General features: G+C 54.7%; 1 protein-coding gene across 1 annotated transcript; it reads right to left on the bottom strand.

Annotated features, from left to right (window-relative positions):
- Nucleotides 1-583: 583 nt before the first annotated feature.
- On the bottom strand, nucleotides 584-12,668 carry EMILIN3 (elastin microfibril interfacer 3). Its single transcript, XM_063172210.1, has 4 exons — nucleotides 12,475-12,668; nucleotides 8,855-8,977; nucleotides 5,973-6,220; nucleotides 584-5,067 (listed from the first exon to the last, which is right to left on the bottom strand). Exons 1-4 carry the CDS (start codon nucleotides 12,648-12,650, stop codon nucleotides 3,173-3,175), a joined length of 2,442 nt encoding a protein of 813 aa, XP_063028280.1. The 5' UTR covers nucleotides 12,651-12,668; the 3' UTR covers nucleotides 584-3,172.
- Nucleotides 12,669-12,956: the final 288 nt, after the last annotated feature.

Genomic DNA, 12,956 nt, shown 5'->3' on the forward strand with positions numbered 1-12,956 from the left:
CAAGGTTGTCTCTTGTCTGCTTTAGCCCTGTGCATAGAAGTGGGAGCCAGGCTCCAAATCCTTTCTAAAATGTGATTTGGCTTATTCTTATTCAAGCCTCCTACCAAGTGGGTCCTAGGAGTGATGGGATCTATCAAGACCAGGTTGCTAGGAGCCTCATCCAGCCTGGTCTTGGATGTTCCCAGGGATGAAGCATGCACAGCCTCTGTGCACAGCCTGGGCCTGTGCCTCACCACCCTTAGTAAAATACCAGTTTTCTTAGATACAACCTCCTGCAGCTGAAAGCCATCTTTCCTTCTCCTCCCACCACAGACCCTGTTGAACACTCTGTCCCCATCTTTCCTATGGGACCCTTCAAGTCCTGTACAGTTGCAGTGAGGCCCCTCCATGGCCCTCTCTTCTCCAGGCTGAGCATTCCCAACTCTCTCTTCATGGGAGGTTTTTAAAAGTTATAAAGTAAAACAAAGGCAGAAGCACTGCTGGGCTCCTTCCTCCACTCTGGCACCTACCTTCTTCCCTGACCCCTGTGTGTAAGGCATCCTGTCTGCCACTTCTGGAAGCCACACAAGTCATTTTGGTCCTGGAAACCTCAGCAAGAAATACTTTATTTTTTTCCTTTCCAGTACAAACAGTTTTTCAGCTTTTAAAATCTGAACAAATAGACATGGTTTTAAAAACAACAGAACACAGTCTTGTAACAGGATCAGTTATAAACTGCCTCAGAAAGCTGCCCATGCAAGCACAACCCCGTGGGCAGCATTTCCTTACTTTGCAAGCAATTTTTTAAAAAATGCCCAGTTTTGTACAAAGTTCCTTTCACTTTTTAAACATGAATAGTTGAGAACTGAAATAACAAACTGTCCATAGCTTCAAGTGACTAGTCAGGAATAGTCCAAACATAGCACCATTTTCTGGAAGGCCAGACTTCTTCCTTGTCCTGGGTTTGTTATGGCCAGTCCTGGCTCCCTCTTTTCTGGGGAAGCTGTTCCTGTTCACCCACTCTAACCCAGTCTGGGGAATGGGGAGCCTGGCCCTTGGCTTGGTTTTCTCTTTGGTTTTCTCCCTGGTGTGAGGGGATGGAAAAGGGGCTTAAGCAGGATGCTCCCCCTGCAGGGTGAGGGCTCCCCTGGCCCAACACAAAGTACTCAGGGTTGCTTTGAGACTCCTTCCTTAGGCTGGAGGAAAAAATAACTTTTATTGTCCAAGAACAGGTTTTGCAGGATGCCCAAAGGCAGCAGGACGTTGTTCTTCATGTGGAGAAGTGTCTCAGCAGCTGGAGGGTAGCTCCAAATCAGCAAAGCCAGAGCAGTGAGAGTGAATTCTGGTGCTGTGAGCACCTGGCAGGGCTGGGCAAGTGGGGAGGCCACATATCCTCTCTGTGCTCCCACAGCTCGTGCTCCTCTGGCAGGAGAATGAGCTTTTACTGCCTCAGGGATCCCTGTGGTCCTCCCTAAACTGGAAGCATGTTTAAGGGAGCTCACCCAGATTTTCTGAGGGAAAAACAGTGCCCAGATGCATCTCTGCTGGGAGCTGCTGCTGCTGGTTTGTGCTAGAGCACAGAGCTGCTCCTTCATGCAATCAAGGGGGGAAATGTGGTGCAGAGAGCAGGGACAGCCTGGTGAGGGTGACAGGCACTGTGTGAGAGCCAAAGGCTGGCTGGTGTGGGAGGGTTCATGAGCTCTAATGCTGAGAGAAAAGTATGTTCCTCTGCTATAAAGTGCCAGAGTTGCTTGGATGGAGGCTCCTTAATTTCCTCCTCATCCTGGTAATGAAGTCTCCATTGGCTGGTCAGTGGAGGGTGCCCATGGTGGGCTCCTAGGGAGAGATGGATCTGTGTGCAATAGCTCTGCAGGACAAGGCTGGAGCTGCTCAGGAACATGGACAACGTTTTCCAGCCTGCCTATTTGTGGGAAACCAGAACCAAGCTGGATAAATGATGTGGGTTTTTCATTCTGAGCTGAGGACAGGCCTCCAGACAGGCTCTCACAGATGCCCTACCTTGTTCCACATTGGTGTTGGTCCCAGGGCTACTGGCATCCCAGAAGGATCAGAAGAGCTTGAGGAGGACGTGGGCTCCTGCTCCTCCCCTGCTGCACTCACACCCTGGAGCAGCTGGAACTCTCCTGCCTGGGATGAGATGATGGAGTTCACAGCTTCAGCAATAAAACAGGAGAGAGCCAGAGCTGGAGGAGAGGACTGCTCTGTCCCAGCTTGGTCTCTGCAGGGACCTATGGACACAGCTCTCCTCAGGGAAGACACATTCTCCATAACCATCAGTCAGTCCCAGGTGTAACCAGAGAGCCCAGCAAAGTGGGATTGCAAAGCACAGCAGCCCCCAGAACCATGGAGCTCTCTCCAAACACTGCTGCCACAGCTTTTAGCTGCTCATTGTGGGTCTTTGGAATATGGCAAAGGACATGGGGGCAGCATTAGGAAACTGGAATCAGATGAGCACCATGACACAGAATTGTCCAAAAATATACACACATACCATATATATATATATATATATATATATATGCATATGTGTTTTCCTATTGCACACCCTCATCTGCTCCATAAGGCATGTGCATCTGCATGGAGGAGGGAGCATTATAAATGGATTTACCATACACAAGGAGGGCTGCCATCTCGGAGAAGGGAAGCCAGTTCCCGGAGGGACGTGTGAATACGTGTGTTCTTTGAAATCTACAATTCCTGTGGTGAGTTTTGTTCCCTGCAAGGAGCCCTGGCTCTGCTCAGTCTCTGGATTAAGATGCAGGTGGTCTTTAGGTCAGAGAAACTATTCCTCAGCTGATAACTACAGGGTTTTAGTCTTCAAGAAACGATAAATCCACAAAAATAAAATGAAAAAAAAAGTTTCTGCCTCCAGCTTACTTTTGAATTGTCCTTCTGGGGTCATCAGCCCAGGAGCCAAAGCAACACCCCCAGCCAAAAGGCAGTGACACTGCTGTGCCAGGGTCAGGACAGTTGCTGAGCATCAGGAGGGGAGCGCCACCATGATGGAGTTAAGGAGAAGTGGGGCCAACAAGATCAAAGGGAAAAAAACGTAGCAGCTTTTCATAAAAAAATTATCCCAAGAACTGTTGTCACATTGGAGTGAGTCTGTGTGATATAATTTAATCCTGTCCTTCACAGCAGGAGAAGGAAGGCACATGGCATGGCAGTGTGGCTAATGCTGCCTCCTCTCCGCCTTCTCCTCCAAGTGCCCGACCTGCTCTGCCAGCTCAGAGACCTTGGCTTGGCAGTCGAGCAAGTTGTCCTTCAGTCCTGTTATTTCCTGAGAGTGGGCAGCCAGTGTCCCGTTCACGTGGTCCATGTAGTCCCACAGGCTGCCCGTGTGTTTCTCCAGTTCCTCCCTGATGCCGTCCAGGCTGCCGGGGATGGCCCCCAGCCGGCCGCAGGCGCTCTCCACCCGCGCCACCCGCTCGTCGAAGCGAGACACCTCCTGCTGCAGGCCGTGGGCCACGCTCTTGCAGGAGCTCAGGTCGCTCACAATCCTGGCTTTGAGTCGCTCCAGGTCTCCCTTGAGGTTCAGGACGCGGCGGTTGCTGAAGAAAAGCTGGGAACCTTGGTCGTTGACTTTCTCCTGGATGGAGTGGACCTCGTCCTCAATCTTCCGCTCGTGCTCATCTAGCGAGGAGTTGACATGCGTCACGGTGTCTGAGTACTGGGAGACGGAGTCCTTGAGCCCTGTCAGAGACTTGCTCACAGTGTTCAGGTTGATCTTCAGCAAGGTGATCTCCCCTTGCAAAGCCCCCGATGCTTCCTCCTCGATGCGCCGCTGGATCTCCAGGATGGTGGCGTTCAGCTTGCGCAGGAGGTCATAATTGCTGTCCATGCGGAGCAGCAGGTCCTGGTTCTTGTTCTGGCAGTCCTCGATCTCCGTCCGAAAGGTCTCCACATCTTTGGAGGCAGAGGTGCAGCCCAGGGAGCAGGTGGTCTCTAGGGTGATGAGGCGATTCTGCAACGCCTCCAGTGTCTCATCTGTCCTTTTCCTCATGCTGGCAAGCTCCCCTTCCAGCACAGGCACCACTGCTCCGTCCATGCCCATGGGAGAACTGACATTGTTCAGCTCCCCCACGATGGTCATGAACCTGTCCTCCAGGGTCTGCATTTTGTCTTCAAAGGCAGTCCTCATGCCATCCACCTCTGCCACCACCGTGCCTTTCATGCTGTCCTCTATACCAGAGCAGCAGCTCCCCGTTTCCCTCTCTGTGGCATTGAGCCTGGCTTCCAGGTCCTCGAAGCGCCCTTCAAAGAGGTTCCCTAGGGTGACAGTGGAGATTTCTCCATCCAGGCGTGAGTGCAGGTTCTTCTGGGACTCGGAGATGCTGTGAAGGCCTTTCTCAAGGATGTTCATGCGATCAGTGAGGTAGTCCAGGTTGCTGCAGCAGCTTTCCACCACTGTCAGCCCTTGGATCTGGGTCTCCAGCTGAGAGATCTCTTTCTTGATCTCCAGCTCCTTCCCATCCAGCGTCTGCTGCAGCCGCAGGTTGGCGGCTTTCTCCTCCTCGCACTGCTGCCGCACCTCTTGGATGCGGAAATCACACGTGGTCTGGATCTTGCCCAGCTTCTTCTCAAAGCCATCCAGCAGCTCCCCACGCAGGCTGCTCAGCCTGGTGTCCACGTACTCCTCCAGCAGGTCGATGGAGGTGAGGGGCGAGGGCCGGGCGGATTCCAGCAGGTGCTTGATCTGCCCGTCGTGGTCCAGGACCATGCCCCGCACCTCGTGCAGCAGATCCGCCTTGGTCTTCAGCACGTCGCTCACCTCGGTCACCTTGGTCAGGATGTCCCCTACGGGAGGGTACGTGGCCACGTCGGCTTTGTCTGCCACGTCCACCAGCCCGTCAGGAATGATGCCAAAACCCACGGAGGAGTCCGGCGTGCCCGGGCTGTTCATCAGGGAGCCGATCATCTTGGTGGTGTCCTCCTGGATGGCCAGGTGCAGGCGGTCCCCCAGCCCGCTCACCAAGGCGTGCAGGCTGTCGTAGGACTGGGAGAGGCGCCTCACCTCCTCCTCCAGCCGGTCCAGGCGGTCCCCAAAGAGGCCAGGCAGCTTCCTGCCTGCACGGGAAAAGAAAGAGATGTCACAGGCATATTTTATGAAAAATCCTTTTGCCACGATCTTTCCTCCTGAGAAGCTTCAGCCTCTCCATGTTTTGCTGCTTTGGAATGTGATTTGGAGAATTGTTTGCCCAGCATGTGAAATATTTTTTACTTAATGACCAATGACAGCCACCTGTGTCAAGGCTGTGAGCAGTCACAAGATTTTATTCTCATTCCTTGCCTTTCCTTGCTAGCCTTGTGATGAACTCCTTTCTTCTATTCTTTTAGTACAGTTTTAATAGATCGTATTCTTTTAATATAATATATATCATAAAATAATAAATCAGCCTTCTGAAACATGGAGTCAAGATTCTCATCTCTTCCCTCATCCTGGGACCCCTGCAAACACCACCACATTTGGTGAGCCCTGAGTGAGGAACTTTACCACAAATAGAGAGGGCACAGTGAGGGCTGGTGCTCCTTTAACTTCCCCTCTTTGAGTCCTTTCCCATAATAACCTTGTGTCCTGCCCTATTATTATTATTATTGTCATTTCAGCAACATCTCAGCCCACATCTCTCCTTAAGCTATCAGGAAATCCTCTTTCCTCTTGGGATCCATCCATCCACGTTCAACAGCAGGTGATGATAACAGCCCAGGAGAGCTTCATCTTGAGACACCCCTACCAACCCCATAATTAATGGGAAAATGCTCTAAATCAATGAGAAAAGGCAATTTTGAAGCTGCATGTTTTGAAAGAAACAAGATTTAAAAAGCAAGTGGTCCTCAAAGCAATCAAATGTCAGGTCTCTGATGAAAAACATCACCCACTGAATTTTTGCCAGATTCATGCTCTGAACCTGGAGGTTCAAGTGCATGACAATGCAATGACCTGGGGACATGAAGCAGGAGCAAGATCTCACCATATTGATTCTTCTTTGGTCCTGGAAACAGGTCAGGGTGGCTTTTGGGGTAGGGAGGAAGCCTGGGCATTGGAAACATCTTTTGCCCAGGGGGCATTTTGGGGCTGGGGTGCTGGGGCAGGAGGCCAGGCTGGTCTGTGGGGCTGTCATGGCATCCTTCTCCCATGAAGCCTGGGCAGCACCTCCAGGACAGCTCTGTCACGGTCTTGTACCCAATCTTGTACTTGGGCCTGAAGAAGGTGCGGTACCTTGCAGGAGAGAGGAGGGAGAGAGAGAAAGACAGGTTAGAGAAATAACCTCAACATCCATCGATAGAGCAGGGACATGGGTCTGTTGGGTGTGGGAGATCTGGGCACATGGGGAACCACATTTTCTCCAAGAGCTCCTGCTGCACCATAGCTCACTGCAGCATTACAGTGGGGTTTTGGTGAGTATTTTTTAACCTGGTGATTTAGAACTGCAGCTCTAAATGTATTGCTGCAGTCCCAGGCCTGATAAGTGACCACTGTGACACTGTTTGGCAACTTCTGGCCAGCAGAGCACAAGATTCCAAAAGCCCTGCAAGCTCACATCACATCCAAGAGGGAAGTGGACTGCTTGTAAAAGTGGTTTGCATTTCGAATTGACCTATAGAATTTCCTAGTGTGATCAAAAAAATCCTGTTCTCAACTGTAATCCTGTCTGGAAGCCCCCATGAGGGTTGAAATGCCTTTGGAAAGGTGTTTTCTCTCTGTGTGGAGGGCATCAGTTTGCTGGGAAGCCTAAAGGGGCTTGGGCTGGCCTGGTGAGGATGCCCTGAGAAGTGTCTCCATCACAAATTTGGGTGTTACAGCATTGATCCTCCCTTATCCACCACACAAGGTGCAAGCCCACCTCACAGTTCCCCCTCAGCTCTCGCTCTGGACGGGGTCCCACCAGCCTTGGGGGAGGATTCAGCTGCTCCTGCTTCCCTGTGGGGCAGCAGTGATGAACACAGCACTTTTCTCACCACCTCCAAACATCAATGCCTTAGGCCTGCTTTTTGGAAATATCCAATCTGAATTTACCAGGGCCTGAAAATCCTGAAGTTTGCTGTTTTGCAGCACACACCATGAGCATCTTGTTCTTCTGCAGCAGGTTCAGCAGAAGGTCTTGGAGGAGCAGCACAGCCATCCATGCTGCAGAGGGGCTGCAGAAGGCACCAATCCATCAGTCAGGGCAGCACACAGGGCTGAGTCCCTGCCATCCATGTCCTTGTCTGAATTCAGTGTCCCCAGCCCTGGCAGTGCTGCTCCCACACAATTCCCAGTGAGATACAGCCACAGCGCAAGGGAATAAACCAAACCCAAAGCCTCTGCTCTTTACATCTCTTCAAAACCTCTCAACATCAATTTCCCAAAGGGTCAGTTTCAAAACAAGCTCTTCTGGATACTCCTCTTCACAGATGCTGCTGAGTTTCAATGATCTTTGCTCCTGTTGTTGTGTGTAGAAACCTGCCTGGATGTACCACGGGAGATTGCTGCTCCAGCCAGTGTCAGGGGGTGAAGAAAGGAGGAGGGTGGCATCCACAAGGCAGAGCAGCTTCTCTCTGTCACCCCAGCACCTTCTCTGTGCCATCCCAGCCTCTGCAGAGGAGCTCAAAGCCTTGGGCACCTCCAAATCTTTCCACCCCTGCTCCAAACAGCAGCAAGGAGAAGTATTTGCAGCCAGCTGCACAAACATTCACTGATGGCCCCAGCACGTGGAAAATCCATTCTTCCCTTTTGTCCATGGATGCAGCAGCTGAGGCTCTGCAGAAAATACAGCTGTGGGTCCAGCTGCTCTCAGAAAACCTCCTGGTTTCACCCTGGTTTTGTTTGAAGAAGACAAACAGAGGGCATCATGGAGATGGAAGAGGCTTTGGAGATCTCCTCCATGGGTACCAGCAGCTGCAGGATGTCCTGAAGTCCCCAGATGCTGCTAAACCCCTTGTGATGGGAAGAGCAAGTGAGTGGGTGGGTCCAGCCAGGGAGGTTCTGAGCAGAGCCTGTGGCACCACTGGGGCATGGAGAGTCCCAGCCAGCTGCCACAGGATGGGCTCTAGGCTCTGACAAAAACTTCTCTCATCCCAGTTCTCCTCTGTGCTCAGCTCTGCTCTTCCTCCAGCCTGGGGAGGATGCAGGAGAGCTTTTCCACAGGGAGCAGCATCCCTGGAGGGCGGTGAAGCACAAAGCCCCTGCACCACCAGCAGCTCCAGCTGTGGCACAGTGAAGTGTTTCCCTGCAGCACTGATGAGGTAGCAGGGTTTTGCAGGTATTTCATGGAGCAGGAAGCACTGTGCCATCCCCAGCCACAGGCTCCATTTCCTCATCCTCTCAGCCAGGTTCTCACTGAGCCGCCATCATTCTGCCACATTGCAGGTCCCTGACAAACTGCTCTCCTACACAGGCACCTCCCCACTTCCCATGATTTACAGGTTTATTGCTGAATCATTCAATATCCTGAGTTTGACGGGACCCTTAAGAATCTTTGTGCTCAGCAACTGCACAGAACACCCCTAAAAATCACACCATGGGCCTGAGAACATTGTCCAAATTCTCCTTCCATTCTGTCAGGTTCAGTGCCATGATCACCTTCCCTGGGGAGCCTTTTCCAGTGCTCAGCTGCCATCTGGGTGAAAACCTCTTCCTGATATCCAATCTAAACCTCCCCTGACAGTTTCTGAGGAGGGATAGAGCTTCCTCTCCCTCCTGACAGATCCCACCTTGCCTCGTCCCAACACCACTGCCCTGCCACTGCCTGCAATGTCCAGGAAAAGTCCTTCAGCCCCTTTCACTGCCCTCTGGAAAGGTGGCACAGGGTCTCAGGAGATAAATCTCTTTGGGAGGGGAAGGGAGCCATGGCCCAGTGTGCCCCATACTCACAGCACTTTCCCTGGGCACTTGGGTCCCCAGCTGCACTTGTGGTACTCAGCCTTGACGTAGCTCTCGGCCCCGTCCTGCAGCGTGCACGTCACGTTGCGCTGCACCACGTAGGCACAGAAACTCCTGGGGGACACAGAGAGAGACACTGTCACCCCCCTGCCCGATCAGACAGCAGTGCCTGCACGGCCAGACACTGCCTGAGAGCTCTGGGGGCAGGAGATGGAAGGAGCCCCCCAGCTTGGGCAGATGCTGGGGAGGGGAATCACAACCATGCTGCAGGAGCGTGGTTCCTGTCACTGTCACCAGTGCTGGTGGTGTCCCCAGAGTTGCTGGGGAGGAGGATCACGACCATGCTGCAGGAGCGTGGTTCCTGTCACTGTCACAGCCACGCTGTCACCAGTGCTGGTGGTGTCCCCAGAGCTGGGCTGAGCTCAGCACAGCATGGACTGAGTGGTGAGACAGGCTGTGAGCACAGTCAGAAGAATCCCAGCAGCAGCAGCAGCAGTTGTAGGAACAGGATCCCAGAAACAGCTCCAGCAGTGCCTGGCAGGGGTGGTCTGTCCTGCTGCAGCTCCTGGAGTGCTGCCAGTGCAGGGGCCAACACCAAAGCCTTCAGCCCTTGTTGTGGGTGCTGCCACAGACAAGGCACAGGGAGGAGATGGGATGGGGATGCTGCTCTGTAGGGCTGCAGCATTGTGGGTCCCTCTGTCAAAGGCAGGGACATGGAGTAGACCTGTGATGGAGAAACCCCCTCAGATCCCTGGGACAGGGAGCACACAGAGCCTCTTTCCTCCTGCCACCCCCCTGCAGTGGGTATGGAGCCAGGGACACAGATCTGTGATGGAGGCTGGAAACCCCCTCAGATCCCTGGGACAGTGAGCACAGAGAGCCTCCTCCCTCCTGCCATCCCCCTGAGCGGGTGCCACAGGTACCAGCCAGCTTTCCTGAGCCAAGCAGCACAGCCAGGCGCTGAGGGAAGCTGGCTGGGAGGAAGGCAGTGTGTGGGAAGGATGTAGGATGCTGTAGGACAGATGGAGGCCCAGGCTGCTCCAGCTGAAGGCAGGGCTGCCGGCAGGAGCAGATGGGCTCGGTCCTCAGGGGCAGAGGCAGCAGGGAAGTGAGGGGAGGCAGGGATTAAGGGCAGGGGGATGTGGCAGACGGCAGAGCAGGAGGAGAGCAGGACACAGGCTCAGGGAGCAGGGCAGGGCTGAGGCAGGAGGTCGGGGATGAGCAGATGGGCCAGCGCAGGCTGCAGGTGCAGGGAGGTGCTCAGTGAGGCGGGAGGACGTGGCTGCCCCTGTGCCAGCTGGGGGCTTGCTGTGCACGGGTGGGGAACACCCTCTGTCTTCACCTGCTTGCATCAGTGCTTGTCCCTCCTTCATTGATCTTTCCCCACTCAGTGCTGCTGCTCTGGCCCCTGAGTGTGACATGGGGGTGCTGGGGGAGGGCTGTGCACACCCACCCTGGGCATGCACACACACACACTCTCACTCAAACGGGAGACACCACAACCCTTCTTACCAAACCCTTCTGCTCCACCCTGACAGTCACAGTCCTGTACCTCCACCTGCCAGAAGTGTCTCAACATCCTCCAGACCACCACAGCAAGCCCATGTGAGTTACCTTTTTATTCCTTGTGAATCAGAAAATATTATTTAACAGATAGGTTTCTTTGTAATATTTTGTAACACTGAAACACAAGACAGATATTTGGTCATATACAAATATATATATTTTTTTATAGAGAAAAGTTTTTGTATTAATTTTGGATCTAATTTTACAAGAGAGTACTCCTTGTACTGTCAAGACCTCAGTCCAAAGTCAGTTAATATTCAACTCTACATAAAGCAGATATCCTATATTTAACTTATATAGAGTGTACGACCTGAGGCCCTGCAGCTCATTTCTGTGCTCGGCCCCCAGGCTGCTCTCCACAGGCCATGTGATAGCCATGCCAGGGAGCTCTGGCTGCCTCCCAGCCCCAGCCCCATCACAGGTCTACTCCATGTCCCTGAGCAGCCCCAGCTGCCTCCCAGTGCCCCCATCCAGAGGCTGCACCATCTCCAACAGCCCCCAGGGCAGGAGCTCTCTCTGTGAAGCAGCAAGGTGTGAGCAGGGTCATCCTCCCTCCAAGCCTCTCTCTGCTCCCTTCCAGCAGGGATCCCCTGATCCCACACCCCACTTGCTGCCCCCAGGAGCTGCAGCAGCACATCCACCCCAGCCCCTCTCTGATACCCTGGGATGGGCACACCAATCCCGTTTGGGACTGGCATTTCCAGCCTGCCCAGACCTGAGCAGCTGTGCCCTGGCAAGGGGCTGCCAGGCTCAGAGCATGAGCAGGGCCCTGTGCTGCTCCCTGCTCCTCCACAAGTGAGTAACTCATCCGTGCACAGGACCACGGGAGAAGGAAGGGCAGACACTTCTCTCAGCTGCAGACAAGGGAGCTCATGTGTGTATGTGGAAATTTAGGATCACAGTCTATCCATAAATCCAGGACCTGCTTACAAATAGCACCAGCTGCCTCTAAGTTAGCCAGTAGCCAGTGCAGGCAGTTCTACCAGCCAGTAATAAACCCTGCCTACCTGTGACTGCTCGGGTTAGCATGGTTCTGGCTCACTCTCCCTCTCAGAACCCCTTCCCTTCTCACACACCTGTGGTAAGCAGTTTTATAGCTCCAGCCTGATGTTTTTAGAGTGAGCAGCTGGAAAATGTTATGGGTTTTTGAAAGCTCTCACTGGCACTGCCAGTATTGTTTATCCCTCGGGTTACTTCATTCATTTCAGCTTGTTCTGTAACCCCACATCCTCCCTTTTTCAAAGGAGCCCGGCAGAAACTGCCCTAGCAAACAGAGAGGGAAGCAACACCCCCAATGTAACAGCTCTTATGCAACTGAACGGAAAAAGTCCACAGTTTGTGTAAAACCCACATTCCTCACCGCCTGAGCTTTCCAGGTCTCTTGAAAACGTATTTAAACTCCAGCATGCATGTATTTTACAAGCAATTCCCTCCAAAGCAAGCTGTTTCCACACGCAGATCTGTGCACTGCCCGCACATCAGCACCCGCCGATGTCACACAGAGCAGGTACCTGCACCTACCCCAAACCCCCAAAACCACACAGGGGCACCCCCACCCCCGTCCCGCACCGCACGCACCCCGTTCCCTCCTGGAAATTCAACTCCCGGAGCCTCCTCTAGATGGAGGGGGGCACTGGCACGTTCAGCCAGCCCTCGCTCGGTACCTGGCGGAGGATACGGAGCAGGGGATGCCGCGGCGGTACCCAGGGACTCCCGCCCGGCCAGGGATGCCCGCAGGCGAGCCTTGAAGGTGGCACCGGGCTTTGGGTCCTCGCAGCAGCCCTTGCCCCGGGAATGATGCCCGGAGAGCGGCCGGTGCCCGGTGAGGGATGCCCGAGGGAGCCCCGGCTCGGTGCTGGGCACAGCAGCTCCCAGTGCCCGGTAAGGGATGCCCGAAGGGAGCCCCGGCTCGGTGCTGGGCACAGCAGCTCCCGGTGCCCGCGCTCTGTTCCCGGTAAGGGATGCCCGAACGGAGCCCCGGCTCGGTGCCGGGCACGGCGGCTCCCGGTGCCCTCCGGACGGGTTCCGCGGCCGCTGTCGCTTACTTGTGCTTGCCCACGGGCTTGCCGAGCTGCGGGCTGGAGCCGGCCGTGTAGAGGCTGTACCTGCCGCCGAAGGGCAGCGGGGCGGCGGGGGGGTAGAAGGCTCCCTTGGCGTCGGCGAGGGCCAGCAGCGTCCCCAGCGAGAGGCAGGCGAGCAGCGCTCCGCGGCGGCGCCGCATGGTCCCGGCCCGGCGGCGGCGGAGCGGGATGGGACGGGACGGGATGGAACTGGGATTGGGATGGAACTGGGATTGGGATGGAACGGGATGGGGATGGGGCGGGACGGGGGGGGCCGCCGGGACAGCGCTGCGGAGGGCACCGAGCGCCGCCCGCTGCGCCCTGCCCGGCCCCTGCCCTGCCTGTCGCTGTCCCTGTCGCTGTCCCCAGCCCTGCCGGCCCTGCCCGGCGGCACACGCCGCTCCGCCGCCCGCCCGGCCCCTTTTGTAGGGCGGCGGCGGGGGCGGGCCGCGCTCCTCCTTCCTCCC

This window comes from Melospiza melodia, chromosome 19 (genome assembly GCF_035770615.1).
Source record: "Melospiza melodia melodia isolate bMelMel2 chromosome 19, bMelMel2.pri, whole genome shotgun sequence".
In the NCBI taxonomy this organism is placed as follows: domain Eukaryota; kingdom Metazoa; phylum Chordata; class Aves; order Passeriformes; family Passerellidae; genus Melospiza; species Melospiza melodia.